Below are 16147 nucleotides of genomic sequence, written 5' to 3'. Positions count from 1 at the left end.
CCTGCCCTAAGCTATCATGGCGGCACCTTTGCCCGTGAGAAATATGGCCGCGCTTCCTCTTCCGCCTATCCTCGACGGCCATAAACATGGCTTCACTCCGCCGAAAGGAAGGCTCGAAGTGCCCGTGACAAGCATGGCTACAGCGGAGAAGTCTATCCTTTCTCGACTCTCCGAGTCTTTATTTTATTTCTTTTTTTTTCCGCCAATCAACTCCGAGCTCCTAAGGAGAAACTCCTCGCGAGGTTAGGCGCCCTTGGCCTTAGAGGTCGCACGGGAGAGGCAAAGCCGCGTGCCCGTAATCAAGAGGGCCGCGGCGGCCTCGGAAGAGCGTCCACAGGGCCCTTCCGGTCCACGCTCCGGTCACGTGACTAGGCAGCCGGGTCCTCCGCGGCGGCGGCGGTCAAGCCGGAGACCATGGCGGCTTTCGCGGCGCTGCGGCGAGCGTGCATCGCGGCGGGGGGGCTTCACCCTCAGGTGGGTATACCCGGGGGGAAGGGAGGGAGCTGTGACGTCACTCGCCCGTCGCCTGGTGGGAGATGTAGTCCGTCGGGCCTTGCAGGGGAGCCTGACCCCGGGGCGGGTTAACCGTCGGGTTAATTCCAGGTTGCTTTTCTCCTCGTTTAGTCCCCGTCCGTTGTTTCTTGTCTTCCCTTCTGGTGCTTTGGAAAATAAGTTGATCCCCTCTTCCTCCTTGTGGCAGCCCCTCAAATATGGGAAGACTGCTATCATGTCCTCCCTGAGTCCTTCTAAGGTAGAATAATATAGAATAAAGTGGAATAATAATAATAATGATGATGAAAAAATCACTAAAACAATGATGTGTCTGCATAATTACTGGAATAAAGCTGTGTTAGCAATCTGTGACTAGCCAAATGCACATTGCACTTGGAAACAATGTATGTAGCATAACTGTCCACTGTATGCCTGTGAGAAACTAACCTAATGTAATACAATGTGTACCACTAATGTGTGTTCCTTTGTTCCTGAGAAAAGGAATGTATAAAACTGAAGCCTAAACCCGCCCTCAGGATTCAGAATTGCTTTTCTCTATATCAGTGGTTCTCCACCTTTTTAATGCCGCAACCCCCAACTGGTCATAAGTCGAGGACTACCCAACCGGTCGTAAGTCGAGGGCTTTCCCTACCCGGGAGCGCCACTCATGCGTGGTGCCGCCCCCTGCGCCGGCCGAGGTGTAGCTGGCAAGTGGCAGAGATGGCGCAGGCCGACCACTGGCACCCGCCCACGCGCGCCAGCAACCCTCCCTGCGCCCACCGGCCTCCCACCTCCCACCCCTGGCCCTCTTTTACTTACATTTTTAGTAGTTGCTCAGCAGGGAGGGGTGGAAACTTCCAGACAGCCCGCCCAGCACCGTTTGCAGAATGGGACTTTTGGCAGGCTCAGCAGGGCAGAGACAGCCTGGACAATTCCTATTGGCTTTTGAAAGCCAATAGAATTAGACTCCATTCAAGAGAGTCTATTCTATTGGCTTTCAACAGCCAATAGAATAAAAGGGAGGAGCACAGCTAAGGAAAAGGGGGAAAAAATGGCGGACTGCGTTGTTTGGCGACCCCCGTGAAATGGTCGTTCGACCCCAAATGGGGTCCCGACCCACAGGTTGAGAACCGCTGCTCTACTCCATAGAGCAGGATAGAAAAAATATAGCATCTGACAAGCCTGATTTTCAGTCTTAGACTTATGTCGTGACTGCAGAAGACCTTTTTCATTTTGATGAATGCTGTTCGGGCTTTTTCTATCCTTGTCTTTACTTCAGAGGTCATGTCCTTGAAGTTCTTTTGAAGAGTTTTGTCTGTCAGAACCATGACAGTAATAACTGCAGGGATTCCCTTAATACAGTGGTTCTCAACCTTTTTAATGCCGCGATCCCCCAACTGGTCGTAAGTCGAGGACTACTCTACTGGTGCAGCACCGTTTGTAGAATGGGACTTTTGGCGGGCTCAGCAGGTCAGAGACAGCCTGGACAATTCCTATTGGCTTTTGAAAGCCAATAGAATTAGACTCCATTCAAGAGAGTCTATTCTATTGGCTTTCAACAGCCAATAGAATAAAAGGGAGGAGCACAGCTAAGGAAAAGGGGGAAAAATGGCGGACTGCGTTGTTTGGCGACCCCCGTGAAATGGTCGTTCGACCCCAAATGGGGTCCCGACCCACAGGTGGAGAACCACTGCTCTACTCCATAGAGCAGGATAGAAAAAATATAGCATCTGACAAGCCTGATTTTCAGTCTTAGACTTATGTCGTGACTGCAGAAGACCTTTTTCATTTTGATGAATGCTGTTCGGGCTTTTTCTATCCTTGTCTTTACTTCAGAGGTCATGTCCTTGAAGTTCTTTTGAAGAGTTTTGTCTGTCAGAACCATGACAGTAATAACTGCAGGGATTCCCTTAATACAGTGGTTCTCAACCTTTTTAATGCCGCGACCCCCCAACTGGTCGTAAGTCGAGGACTACTCTACTGGTGCAGCACCGTTTGTAGAATGGGACTTTTGGCGGGCTCAGCAGGTCAGAGACAGCCTGGACAATTCCTATTGGCTTTTAAAAGCCAATAGAATTAGACTCTATTCAAGACAGTCTCTTCTATTGGCTTTCAAAAGCCAATAGAATAAAAGGGAGGAGCACAGCTAAGGAAAAGGGGGGGGGGCGGGAATGGCAGACTGCGTTGTTTGGCGACCCCCGTGAAATGGTCGTTCGACCCCAAATGGGGTCCCGACCCACAGGTTGAGAACCGCTGGTCCATTGTATGCCTGTGAGAAACTAACCTAATGTAATACAATGTGTATCCCTCATGCGTGTTCCTTTGTTCCTGAGAAAAGGAATGTATAAAACTGAAGCCTAAACCCGCTCTCTGGGTTCAGAATTGCTTTTCTCTATATTGCTTCTGAACCGGCGCAAATAAATCTCTCTGTTAAACCCTCTGGAATTCGTAAAAGTCCTTTCGTTTTCCACAAGACTTCTTTTCTCTAGATTGCAACTGTTCATCATATTATTTCGTCTCCAGGTCTTTAATCCCCTTAGTTGCTCTTCTTCGTGGGGACTGGGGTTTGTGGATTGAGGGGAAAAAGAGGAGGAAAATGTAGTGGTGATGGTTTGTGGGGCTCCTTCTGAGTTGGGTTGCTTTCTTGCAGACGTTTCATGACCCGGCTAGGTAACATCATCCATCTAGAGTTGACTTTGGTGAGTGGAGGAAGAGGAAGAAGAACAGGAAGAGGAGGGTGATGGGGGTCCTCGGTGCGCTCCCAGCTGGCTTGTTTTCTTGCAGAAGTTTCATTACTCAAAAGCTAGTTAAGGGCATTGTCGCAGTTGTTCATTAAATCACTGCCGTTGTTTCGTTAGTAAAATGGTCGCTAAGTGAATCTCCGAAGGTCAGAAAAGGGGATTCCCAGAACCCCGGGACAGTGCAACCGTCGTAACTACATGCCAGTTGCCAAGCCTCTGAATTTTAATCACGTGACCACGGAGGAGGCTGCACAGGCCATGTGAAAAATGGCCATAAGTCCCTTTTTTCAGGGCCTTTGTAAACCCGAACACTTACTGAAATAACGGTTGTAAATCGAGGACTGCCTGTATGAGCGATGCGGTGAGGTGATGTCTTGCTTTACAACCACATCGCTGAGTGATACTTGTCCTGATTGCTGTCGTCGCCCGAGGACTGTTTGTATACGCCTGTTCTTTTTCACAAACTTTGCTAGCGGCACAACTGGTTAGCGTGCAGTGTTGCAGGCCAACTCCCTGCCCACAGCCAGGAGTTCAATACTGACCGGCTCAAGGTGGACTCCCCCTTCCATCCTTCCGAGGTGGATAAAATGAGGACCCAGATTGTTTGGGGGAGGGGGAGAAAAGGCTGACTCTGTGAACCGCTTAGAGAGGGCTGTAAACCTCTGTGAAGCGGTATGTAAGTCTAAATACTATTGCTACTGCCATGCCTGCCTTCCTTCCTTCTCGTTTCCTTCCTGCCTTTTTGTTTCCTTCCTTCTCATGTCCTTCCTGTTTTTTCCTTCCTTCCTTCTCGTTTCTTTCCTGCCTTTTCATTTCCTTCTTCCCTTTTTGTTTCCTTCCTTCTCGTTTCCTTCCTGCCTTTTTGTTTCCTTCCTTCTCATTTCCTTCCTGTTTTTTCCTTCCTTCCTTCCTTCCTATTTCTTTCCTGCCTTTTCATTTCCTTCCTGCCTTTTTGTTTCCTTCCTTCTCGTTTCCTTCCTGTCTTTTTGTTTCCTTCCTTTCTTCCTTCCTTTCTTCTCGTTTCTTTCCTGCATTTTTGTTTCCTTCCTTCTTGTTTCCTTCCTGTTTTTTCCTTCCTTTCTTCCTTCCTTCCTTCTCGTTTCTTTCCTGCCTTTTCGTTTCCTTCTCGTTTCCTTCCTTCTCATTTTTTTCCTGTTTTTTCCTTCCTTTCTTCCTTCCTTCCTTCTCGTTTCTTTCCTGCCTTTTCATTTCCTTCCTGCCTTTTTGTTTCCTTCCTTGTTTCCTTCCTGCCTTTTTGTTTCCTTCCTGTTTTTTCCTTCCTTTCTTCCTTCCTTCCTTCTCGTTTCTTTCCTGCCTTTTTGTTTCCTTCGTTCTCATTTCCTTCCTGTTTTTTCCTTCCTTTCTTCCTTCCTTCCTTCTCGTTTCTTTCCTGCATTTTTATTTCCTTCCTTTTTGTTTCCTTCTCGCTTCCTTCCTGCCTTTTCATTTCCTTCCTTCCTTCCCAGTGATTAGCATGCACTATTGCAGGCCAACTCACTGCCCACAGCCACCAGCTCGATCATGACCGGCTCAAGGTGGACTCCGCCTTCCATCCTTCCGAGGTGGATAAAATGAGGACCCAGATTGTTTGGGGGCAACGGGCTGACTCTGTAAACCGCTCAGACAGGGCTGTAAAGCGCTGTAAAGCGGTAGATAAGTCTTAAGTGCTATTGCAACTGCCCTTCCGTCCTCCCTTTTTGTTTCCTTTTGTTTCCTTCCTTCCTTTTTCCTTCCTTCCTTCCTTCCCAATGGTCAGACTGCAGTATCGCAGGCTGACTCTGCTGACCGCCACCAGCTCGATCTTGACCTGCTGGAGGTGGACTCAGCCTTCCATCCTTCCGGGATGGATAAAATGAGGACCCAGATTGTGGGGTTTTTTTGGGGGGGGAGGCAAGATGCTGACTCCTTTAAACCGCTCAGAGAGTGTTGCGAAGCGGTATATAAGTCTCAAGTGCTGTTGCTATTCCTTTCCAGGTTCCCAGGACATCCACCCCTCTAAGATGGTCCCAGGTCAAAAGCCGGTTAGCTTCTCCGCAGCATTCTCAGAATTGCCACGTTGTGCTTTTCAGACCCGCAATCCGACATCAGAGCACTGCAGCGGCTGCAGGCACGCAGGTAAGGAGAACACACCTGCCAGCTTGGAAAGCAAGGCGAGGTCAAGGAGACGTCGGACTTGGGAATTTTGGGGGATATTCCACACCACCTAGAACAGTGGTGGCGAACCTATGGCACGCATGCCAGAAGTCATGAGCCGAGGTGGCGCAGCAGTTAAGAGTGCAGTACTGCCGGCCACTTTAGCTGACTGTGTTCAGCAGGTCAGCGGTTCAGATCTCACCGGCTCAAGGTTGACTCAGCCTTCCATCCTTCCGGGATAGGTAAAATGAGGACCCAGATTGTTGGGGGCAATGTAAAATATATATATATATATATACATTGCTTACTGGTGTACACCGCTTAGAGCAGTGGTTCTCAACCTGTGGGTCGGGACCCCATTTGGGGTCGAATGACCATTTCACGGGGGTCGCCAAACCACGCTGTCCGCCATTTTTTCCCTTCTCCCTAGCTGTCCTACTCCCTCTTACTGGTGGCCACACCCACTTGGGGGTCACCACAACATGGGAAACTGTATTATGGGGTCACGGCATTAGAAAGGTTGAGAACCACTGGTTTAGAGAGTGCTTGCACTTAAAGCGGTATATAAGTCTCATAAATAAATAAATAAGTGGCACTCAGAGCCCTCTCTGTGGGCACGTGCACCGTCGCTCCCACCCCGCGTGCCCCCCCCGGAGGAGACTTGCCCCCGAGCGCAGTCCGCGCAGAGCAGCACAGCCAAGGGCGCGGCAGCCAGGCAGCGGAGACAAGACTCTGCCCTCGCGCCTTGTCACATGCAGATGATGCTGCGGGGCATGGGTGGAGGGTGTGGCCGCCATGGCGCTGCGGGGCTGCCTGGGCGGTCTGCTGCGGTGGGCCGTGGAAGCGGTGGGGGGCCATGCGGGTGGGCAGAGCGCAGAGGGGAGTGGGCAGAGAGACGGGGGCGGTTTTGGGGCACTTGGTCTCTAAAAGGTTCGCCATCGCTGACCTATCATAATCAGGGTGTGTTCCTCTCCCCCCCCCCCTTTCAGGTTGCTCAAGCTGCAGCACCTGCGCCGGTAGAGACAGTCCTACCTTTAGAGGAACTTAGCCAGGTTGTGGAAGAATCGACTTTGGCCGAACTGGGTCTGGGAGGCGTCAGTCCAGTGGGTCTAATCATGAAGATTTTGGAGTCTTTCCACCTGGACCTGGGGCTGCCTTGGTGGGGAGCCATCGTCGGAGGTAAAAAAGGATCTCTGGGGTTGTTAAGCAGATTGGAAGAGAAAGGCATTTTTACCTCCTTGATAGGAAAAAAATAAATAAAATAAAGATTCGCTCCCTGGAGAATCCCGTTAAAAAGATATCCTTGGAAGTGATAGGGGGAAATCCTTCACATAATAATAATAATAATAATAATAATAATAATAATAATAATAATAATAATAATAAAGTTGGAAGGGACCTTGGAGGTCATCTAGTCCAGGGGTAGGCCACCTTGGCTCTTTTATGACTCGTGGACTTCAACTCCCAGAATTCCTGAGCCAGCATGAGGGAAACTTTGGCCCCTTCATGACTCGTGGACATCAACTCCCAGAATTCCTGAGCCAGCCATGCTGAGGGGAAAGGGAGAAGTTTCCAAGCTGAGCCATGCTGGCTGAGGAATTCTGGGAGTTGAAGTCCACGAGTCATGACGGGGCCAAGGTTGCCTACCCCTGATCTAGTCCAACCCCCTGCTCAGGTAGGAAACCCTACATCATTTCGGACAAATGGCTGTCCAGTCTCTTCTTAAAAACTTCCAGTGATGGAGCATTCACTGCTTCTGGAGGCAGGTGGTTCCACTGGCTAATTGTTCTAACTGTCAGGAAGTTTCTCCTTAGTTCTAGGTTGCTTCTCTCCTTGACTAGTTTCCACCCATTGCTTCTTGTCCACAACACTAATAGAACACATCATCTAACATGCGAACGCAAATAAAAGTTTTAAAAAGCATCATGTGCTTGAATAAAATATTTACACGTGAATGCTTAAGTAAAATATGTAAACATCGACATAAAATGCTCCACCATGCCCGGGAGGTTTTTAAGAAGAGATTGGACAAACATTTGTCTGGAATGGTACAGGGTTTCCTGCCGGAGCAAGGGGTTGGACTAGAAGACCTTCAGAGTCCCTTCCAACTCTGTTCTTCTGTTATCATCAAATCCATATATATGTAAAATAAGAGGTCAGTACAATATACAAGATAAAGTGTTAAATTACAGTAAAATTCTTCATCCTGCAGGATCCTGACTAGGGAGGATTAAGATAGTATGTCTGCTTTTATTGAATCCGACTTAATGAACGGAATTAAAAAAAAAAAAATCAGGGTTTCAGGTTACTGTTCTTGAACTTAGATACCAGGTAACAGTGAGTTCCAGTCCCGCCTTAGCTATGAAAGCCAGCTAGGTGACTTTGGGCCAATCACCAGGAGACGGTGAGTTCTAGTCCTGCCTTAGCTATGAAAGCCAGCTAGATGACTATGGGCCAATTACCAGGTGGTGGTGAGTTCTAGTCCCGTCTTAGCTATGAAAGCCAGCTAGGTGACTTTAGGCCAATCACAAAGAGGTGGTGAGTTCTAGTCCCGCCTTAGCTATGAAAGCCAGCTAGGTGACTTTGGGCCAGTCACCAGGAGGTGGTGAGTTCTAGTCCCGCCTTAGCTATGAAAGCCAGCTAGGTGACTTTGGGCCAATCACCAGGAGGTGTTGAGTTCTAGTCCCGCCTTAGTTGTGAAAGCCAGCTAGGTAACTTTGGGCCAATCATGAGAAGGTGGTGAGTTCTAGTTCCTCCTTAGCTATGAATGCCAGCTAGGTGACTTTGGACCAGTCACCAGGAGGTGGTGAGTTCTAGTCCCGCCTTAGCTATGAAAGCCAGCTAGGTGACTTTGGGCCAATCACCCGGAGACGGTGAGTTCTAGTCCTGCCTTAGCTATGAAAGCCAGCTAAGTGACTATGGGCCAATTATCAGGTGGTGGTAAGTTCTATTCCCGTCTTAGCTATGAAAGCCAGCTAGGTGACTTTAGGCCAATCACGAGGAGGTGGTGAGTTCTAGTCCTGCCTTAGCTGTGAAAGCCAGCTAGGTAACTTTAGACCAGTCACCAGGAAGTGGTGAGTTCAAGTCCCGCCTTAGCTGTGAAAGCCAGCTAGGTGACTTTGGACCAGTCACCAGGAGGTGGTGAGTTCTAGTCCCGCCTTAGCTGTGAAAGCCAGCTAGGTGACTTTGGACCAGTCACCAGGAGGTGGTGAGTTCTAGTCCCGCCTTAGCTGTGAAAGGCAGCTAGGTGACTTTGGGCCAATCACCAGGCGGTGGTGAGTTCCAGTCCCCCTTACCCATGGAAACAGGCTGGGTGACCTAGTGCTATTCACTCTCAGCCCAAGTTACCTCACACGGATATTGTTGCATTGTGGGTCATTTTCAACCTGCTGGTCCTCCTGAAAATAATCGACGTCTTCTCTCCGTCTCAAATTTTTAGGCACGGTCCTGGCCCGCTGTTTGGTCTTCCCCCTGATTGTGAAGAGCCAGCGACAGGCAGTCCTCCTCAATAACCATTATCCCCAAATGAGCGAGATGAATTCCAGAATCACTGACGCCAGGAAGTCGGGGAATCGGAAAGAATGTACGTTTAGAGCAGCGGTTCTCAGCCTGTGGGTCGGGGCCCCATTTGGGGTCGAACGACCATTTCACGGGGGTCGCCAAACAAGGCTGTCCGTCATTTTCCCCCCTTTTCTTTGGCCACGCCCCTGGCACCCGGTGATGTATAAGTGGTTGGGGGTCACCACAACATGGGGAACTGTATTATGGGGTCGCGGCATTAGAAAGGTTGAGAACCACTGGTTTAGAGTGTGGTTAAAAACCCAAGGGCCCAAGAGATGCTTGGACTGAATTGAGGATTTGATTAAAGGGAGGGAGGGAGGAGAAGGAAGGAAGGAAGAAAAAGAAAGGAAGGGAAGAGAAGGGAGGAAGGAAGGAAGGAAGGAAGGAAGGAAGGAAGGAAGGAAGGAAGGAAGGAAGGAAGGAAGGAAGGAAGGAAGGAGGAAAAAGAAAAGGAAGGAAAGAAAGGGAGGGGGAGAAGAGTAAAGGAAGGAAGGATGTAGAAAGGGAGGGAGAGAAAGAAGAAAAAGGAAAGAAGGACAAAGGGAGAGAGAAAGAAGGAAGGAAGGGCAAGAAGAAGAAGGAGGTTGAGCGAGAGAGAAATAAAGAAGGGAGGAAGGAAGGAGGGAGAGAGAGAGAAAACGAAGTAAAATTAGCTATGTTTTTTTTCAACATTGCTCATCCTGAAACTATTTCTCCTTTAATCTCCCAGTTATGAAGGCTTACACGGAATTGAGCCAATATCAGAAACAGCATAATCTTAATCCTAGAGCAGGATTCCTCGCCCCCTTGGTCCAGGTCTGTGTCCACAAAATTCCACCTGACCCTTAACGTGCTTGGAATTTGGGTTAGCTATCCGGTTCACCCGCCTGACCTTTTCTCTTCTCTGTCTCAGACGCCCATTTTCATCTCGTTCTTCTTTGCCCTACGCAAAATGGCAGAGTGTCCTGTGCCGAGCATGGAGACAGGGGGACTGTGGTGGTTCACGGACCTCACAGCCCCGGATCCTTACTACGCTCTACCCCTGATAACAACTGCCACCATGTGGGCTGTTCTGGAGGTAAGACTTGGTTAGGATGCTAGGCCAGAAACCCAGGATACTGGGAATTCTAGTTCCACCGTAAGTATGAAAACTGGCTGGGTGACTTTGAGCCAGTTGCCAGGTGATGAGGAGTTCTAGTCCAGCCTTAAGTCTGAAAACTGACTGGGTGGCTTTGGGCCAATCACCAGGCAACCAGGAGTTCTAGTCCCATCTTAGGCACGAAAACCGACTAGATGACTTTGGTCTCATCCCCAGGAAATGGGGGGGGGGGGTTTCCTAATGTAGCCTTAAGCACGAAAACTGACTGGGTGACTTTGGGCCAAACACCAGGCAACAGGGAGTTCTAGTTCCACCGTAAGTATGAAAACTGGCTGGGTGACTTTGAGCCAGTTGCCAGGTGATGAGGAGTTCTAGTCCAGCCTTAAGTCTGAAAACTGACTGGGTGGCTTTGGGCCAATTGCCAGGCAACCGGGAGTTCTAGTCCCACCTTAGGCACGAAAACCGACTAGATGACTTTGGTCCAATCCCCAGGAACTGGGGGGGGATGTCTAATGTAGCCTTAAGCACAAAAACTGACTGGGTGACTTTGGGCCAAACACCAGGCAACAGGGAGTTCTAGTTTCGCCTTAGACACGAAAACTAGCTGGATGACCTTGAGCCAGTCGTCAGGTGACAAGGAGTTCTAGTCCAGCTTTAAGTCTGAAAACTGACTGGGTGGCTTTGGGCCAAACACCAGGCAACAGGGAGTTCTAGTCCTGCCTTAGGCATGAAAACTGACTGGGTGATTTTGGGCCAATCGCCAGTAGATAGGAGGGGGGGGATTCTAGTCCAGCCTTAAGCACAAAAATTGACTGGATGATTTTGGGCCAAACACCAGGCAACAGGAAGTTCTAGTTCAGGCTTAGCCACGAAAACTAACTGGGTTACTTTCCGCCAATTGCCAGGCAACAAGGAGTTCTAGTCCCGCCTTAGGTATGAACACTGACTGGGTGACTTTGGGCTAGACTAGGTGACTTTGGGCTAGACTGGGTGACTTTGATCCAATCGCCAGAAGACAGGGAGTTCTAGTCTCCCTTTAGGCGTGAAAGTGGACCAATCAGCACGAGGCCATGAGTTCTAGTCCTGCCTTAAGTCATAAAAGCCGGTCGGGTGACTTTGGGCCACACTCACTTTCTCTCTCAGCCCACCCCACCTCGCAGGGTGGTTGTTTGGGGGGAAAGAGGAGGAGGGGGGGCAGAAACAGATGGGAAAAGAGGAATTTGAAGAACAAGATTTCCCCATCTTGGTGACTTTAAAGACCTGTGGACTTCAACTCCCAGAATTCCCCAGCCAGCATGTGCTGGCTGGGGAATTCTGGGAGTTGAAGTCCACAGGTCTTTAAAGTCACCAAGATGGAGAAAACCCTGTTGTAGAAGTTCAAACACTACCCAGTAAATGACATCAGCTCTTTCTCTCTCTCTTTCTCTCTCTCGCTCTCTTTCTCTTTCTCCTCTGCAGTTTGGGGCAGAAACTGGAGTCTCCAATCCGAGTTACCACGTGATGAAAACAGTTTTCCGGGTGATGCCCGTCCTGTTGTTGCCGATCACGATCAACTTCCCAACGGTGAGAAAGGAAGAGCCTCTTCCTCCGTCGCTACATCGCACCAAAGGCCACGGATTGCTTGCTGGCGCAACCAACAGCTCGGCCTTGGCAGGATTTGAAACCCGCACTTTTTCTGGACATCGGTTTATTTGTGTTTGTCATGGAGAAATGCTTGGATGGTGCTCTATGAGTTAGGTGGGGGGGGGGGGTTGCTGACATTAGAAGGAGGAGGAGGAGAAGGGGAAGAAGGAGGAGGAGGAAGAGGAAAAGGAAAAGAAGAACAACAACAACAACAAAAAGGAGGAGGAAGAGGAGGAGGAGGAGGAGGAAAAGAAGAAGAAGAAGGAAAAGAAGAAGGAGAAGGAGAAGGAAAAGAAGGAGGAGGAGGAGGAAAAGAAGAAGAACAACAACAACAACTGGGGTCCTTTGCAACAACAACAACAACTGGGGTCCTTGGTGTTCTCTGAGCTTGGTTATTTTCTTGCAGACGTTCCATTACCCAACTAGGTAACATCAACAGTGCTAGATAACAAACTAGGTAACATCATCAGGAGCATCACTTCGTGGAGTGGAGAAGGAGAGGAGGGGGAGTCTTCTGAGCTTGATTGTTTTCTGGCAGACGTTTCCGAACCCAGCTAGGGCATCGCCTCAGTGCTAGAAAAGAGTGGGATTTGTTTGAGTAGAGGAGAAGAAGGCAGAAAAGGGGAAGGACGAAGAGAGGAAAGGAAGAGGAGAGGGGGAGGACCGGGGAGTCCTCCGAGCCCGGTGGTTTTCTTGCAGACGTTTCATGACCCGACTGGGTAACGCCATCGGTTGTTTACTTGTGGCACCGTTTGTGTGAGTTCGTAGTTCCTTGATTTGCGAAGTTGTGCACGGCATGTCGTACTGCGCTGAGTACTTGTTTGAGACCCTTCGCTTCCTTTCTCTCTCCTTGCTACCAAAATTGAGTTCCTCGTTCGCCAAGGTCGTCAGCCGTGGAAAAACAGCTCACAACAGCTCGCTTTTTCGCCAGCGCCGTTGGAACTTCGAACGGTTGCTGAATGGACCGTTTGTTGTGATTGAGTGCCAGCCTGTGCTCCCAACAGCTGAGTCGGAGGAATCTGAGGAGGAGGTGGAGGAGGCATTTGAAGGGCCATCAGAGCCAGAGGGAAGCTCTGAAGTACAGGACTCACAGTTGGATGCAGAGCCTGGGCCCTCCAGCCGTGTTTTTGAGGAAGCTCAGCTGGGTGAGGAGCATGAATCAGACTTGGATGAATCACAACAGATGGACTTGCTAATTGACGCACGCAGGCGGCGTCAATTAGCCAGAGTAAGGCAACAGAGGACAATGAGGCACCTCCAAAGTAAGAAGAAACGGCACGGGGAGGCACCGCCTTAGGACTGCTAATTAAAAGGAGGTGGTGCTGGTTGCTGAAGGCAACTGTTTGAAACCTCGTCTTGGAATCTTGATCTGTGACTTCTCTTGTGATTTCTTGTTTGTTTTTCATCGTGCTCTTTTGGAACTTGAGTTTGCTGTATTTGACAGATTTGTCTACAATATTTAAAAGGGGGGTTTGTTTTTGTTTGTAAGTCTCCAGCCCAGTGGTTCTCACCACAACAGTTCCCCATGTTGTGGTGACCCCCAACCACTTATTAAATCACCGGGTGCCAGGGGCGTGGCCAAAGAAAAGGGGAAAAAAATGGCGGACAGCCTTGTTTGGCGACCCCTGTGAAATGGTCGTTCGACCCCAAATGGGGTCCCGACCCACAGGTTGAGAACCGCTGCTCCAGCCTATTGCAGCAGCAGGGGTTTTGTCCTTGTGAAGTTAACAAGGACGGCAATAGGATGGAACAGAACACCGTTGTAAACCGAGGACTAACCTGTTTTTGACCTCTCTTTTTCTTTTTTTTTTTTCGTCTTCCGCGCAGGCCATCTTCACCTACTGGTTGACGTCCAACCTGTACTCGCTGGGACAAGTGTTACTGTTACGTTTGCCCTCCGTCCGCACCTTTCTCCGCATGCCTAAACCGGAAATTCACAAGCCCGCCGCGGGACAGGCCCCGAAAGGATTATTCGACAGTTTCAAAACGGGTGAGTTGAGAAAAAGGGGGTTTGAAGGCTGGGAGGGGGCTTTATGTCCTTCATAAGGTCCGGCGTGCTGAACGACCTTGCCTTCCCTTCTCCTCCGCTCACTCCTAGGATGGGAGAGCTTTCAGGCCAAAAGACGACTGCAGGAACGAGAAGACCGCATCAAAAATCACCTGACGTTAGCGGCAGCGGGTAAGTCGCTTGGGTGGGTAGTCCTCGCTGTTACGGGCGTTTGTATAGCGACCGTGCTAAGTTTACGACGGCACTGAAAAAAAGTGACTGGCAACCGGTGCTCACATGTACGGCCATCACAGCATCTCTACAGTTCAACCCGAGCAAAATTTGGGGCATTTGGCCACCGGCCAGTACAGGTTAGTCCCCAACTTACAACAGTTCGTTTAGTGACCGTTCGGAGTTACAACGGCACTGAAAAACAAACCGACGACCGTTTTTTTCACAGTTAACGACCTTTGCAATGTTCTCCCTGATCACGTGATCGAAATTCGAATGCACGGCAATTGGTTCATACTTATGACGGTCGCGGTGTCCCAGGGTCACGTGATCCCCTTTTTGCGACCTGGAGAAGCCAGATTCACTTAACAACCGTGTTCCTGATTTGACAACTGCAGTGATTTATGTCCCTTCACTGTGGCCAGAAAGGTCGTAAAGTGGGCCCAAAGCTCCCTTAAAAGATGTCTCGCTTAGCGACATAAATTTTGGGCTCAGTTGTGTTCGTAAGTCGAGGACTGCCCGTATTTAATGCTTCAGGGTTTGGGCAAGGAAGGCAGGTTGCTTGCCTTGGGGAGGAATTCTTATTTCTTCACGATTGAAGGCGAACGTGGGTGTCCCAGGATAATGTTGCAGGATCCTATCTGGATCGGTCACCGGGAACAAAGGTTTTGTCTTCCGAGCTTTTGGACTCGTGCTGGGGCCCATCCTTGGGGAACTAGACTAGATTAGACTGGGGATGGGATGGGATGGGATGGAATGGAATAGAATAGAATAGAATAGAATAGAATAGAATAGAATAGAATAGAATAGAATAGAATAGAATAGAATAAGAAATAGAACAGAATAGGAATGGAATGAATAGAGCAGAACTAGAATAGAATAGAATAGAATAGAATAGAATAGAATAGAATAGAATAGAACAGAACAGAATAAGAAATAGAACAGAATAAGAAATAGAACAGAATAAGAAATAGAACAGAATAAGAAATAGAACAGAATAGGAATGGAATGAATAGAGTAGAGCAGAACTAAGAATAGAATAGAATAGAATAGAATAGAATAAGAATAGAATAGAATAGAATAGAATAGAATAGAATAGAACAGCATAAGAAATAGAACAGAATAAAATAGCATAGCATAGCATAAGAAATAGAACAGACCAGAACAGAACAGAACATAATAGAATAGAATAGAATAGAATAGAATAGAATAGAATAGAATAGAACAGCATAAGAAATAGAACAGAATAAAATAGCATAGCATAGCATAGCATAAGAAATAGAACAGAACAGAAAAGAATAGAATAGAATAGAATAGAATAGAATAGAATAGAATAGAATAGAATAGAATAGAATAGAAATGGAATGAAGAATGGAATAGAGTAGAGTAGAATAAAATAGAACATGGAATGAAGAATGAAACGGAACAGGACAGAATAGGAGTTGGAAGGGACCTTGAAGGTCTTCTAATCCAACCCCTTGCTCAAGCAGGAAACCCTATGCCAGTTCAGACAACTGGTTGTCCAGTCTCTTCTTAAAACCTCCAGTGATGGAGCACCCACAACCTTTGGAGTCGTTCCACCGATTAATTGTTCTAACAGTCAGGAAATTCCTCCTTCGTTCCAGGTTGCTTCTCTCCTTGATGAGTTTCCATCCGTTGCTTCTTTTCCTGCCTTCGGGCGCTTTGGAAAATAGCTTGACTCCCTCTTCTTTGGGGCAACTTCTCTCCAGCCTTCTCTCTCTGACTAGGGAGAAGTTGCCTGAAAGGGGGGGGGGGGCTCCAGCCCAAGTCCCAAAAGCTCGGAAGACAAAAAAAAAAAAAAAAAACCTCTGGTCCTTGGTGACCAGCCCAGATTGCATTCTGCGATTTTTATTTTTCTTCGCCTTGCAGGGCCGCTGCGTCAGACCTTTGCCGAGAACCCTATGAAGAACCTGCAGCTCGAGTCTAGCAAGACGACGACGACAAAAAAGAGACCCTGGGAAGACACATTAATCTGAAGACAACAGGACTCTACTCCATTTCCTCTCGGGTTCCTTATCCCCTCGTCTCATAGTTCAGAGGTCCCCAACCCCGGAACCATAGACCGGTACCGGGCCGTGGCATGCCGTAAACCGGGCCGTGCAAAAAAGCGAAGCTCCATCCGTGGGAGGCAGGCACCACACAAAACCATGCCATGCTCCGGTCCGTGGTGGACAAAAACCTCTCTCCTCAGAAGAAGCGGTCCCCGGTGCCCCAAAGGTTGTGGGGGGGCACTGTCATCGTTCCATTCATCACTAATAAAGGATGCTCTCTTTGGTTCTG

At 48.8% G+C, this 16147-nt stretch overlaps 1 protein-coding gene across 1 annotated transcript; it reads left to right on the top strand.

The window, feature by feature from the left end:
- Positions 1-108: 108 nt before the first annotated feature.
- On the top strand, positions 109-16147 carry OXA1L (OXA1L mitochondrial inner membrane protein). The gene is made up of 10 exons (XM_039358419.1): positions 109-474; positions 5208-5348; positions 6356-6545; positions 8806-8949; positions 9637-9722; positions 9820-9984; positions 11464-11568; positions 13456-13618; positions 13727-13807; positions 15737-16147. Exons 1-10 carry the CDS (start codon positions 415-417, stop codon positions 15841-15843), a joined length of 1242 nt encoding a protein of 413 aa, XP_039214353.1. The 5' UTR covers positions 109-414; the 3' UTR covers positions 15844-16147.

The sequence above is a fragment of the Crotalus tigris genome, unplaced genomic scaffold, assembly GCF_016545835.1.
Source record: "Crotalus tigris isolate CLP2741 ecotype Arizona unplaced genomic scaffold, ASM1654583v1 scf7180000019019.109888, whole genome shotgun sequence".
Lineage (NCBI taxonomy): Eukaryota > Metazoa > Chordata > Lepidosauria > Squamata > Viperidae > Crotalus > Crotalus tigris.
This window is presented reverse-complemented; position numbering and strand designations above follow the sequence as displayed.

What these genes read in the sequence shown, in the direction of transcription:
- OXA1L (XM_039358419.1), top strand. Translation starts at nt 415, where the DNA reads ATGGCGGCTTTCGCGGCGCTGCGGCGAGCGTGCATCGCGGCGGGGGGG. An exon ending in CAGCGGCTGCAGGCACGCAG is followed by an intron (nt 5,349 to 6,355) that starts GTAAGGAGAACA and finishes CCCCCCTTTCAG; the next exon opens with GTTGCTCAAGCTGCAGCACC. An exon ending in GTGGGGAGCCATCGTCGGAG is followed by an intron (nt 6,546 to 8,805) that starts GTAAAAAAGGAT and finishes TCAAATTTTTAG; the next exon opens with GCACGGTCCTGGCCCGCTGT.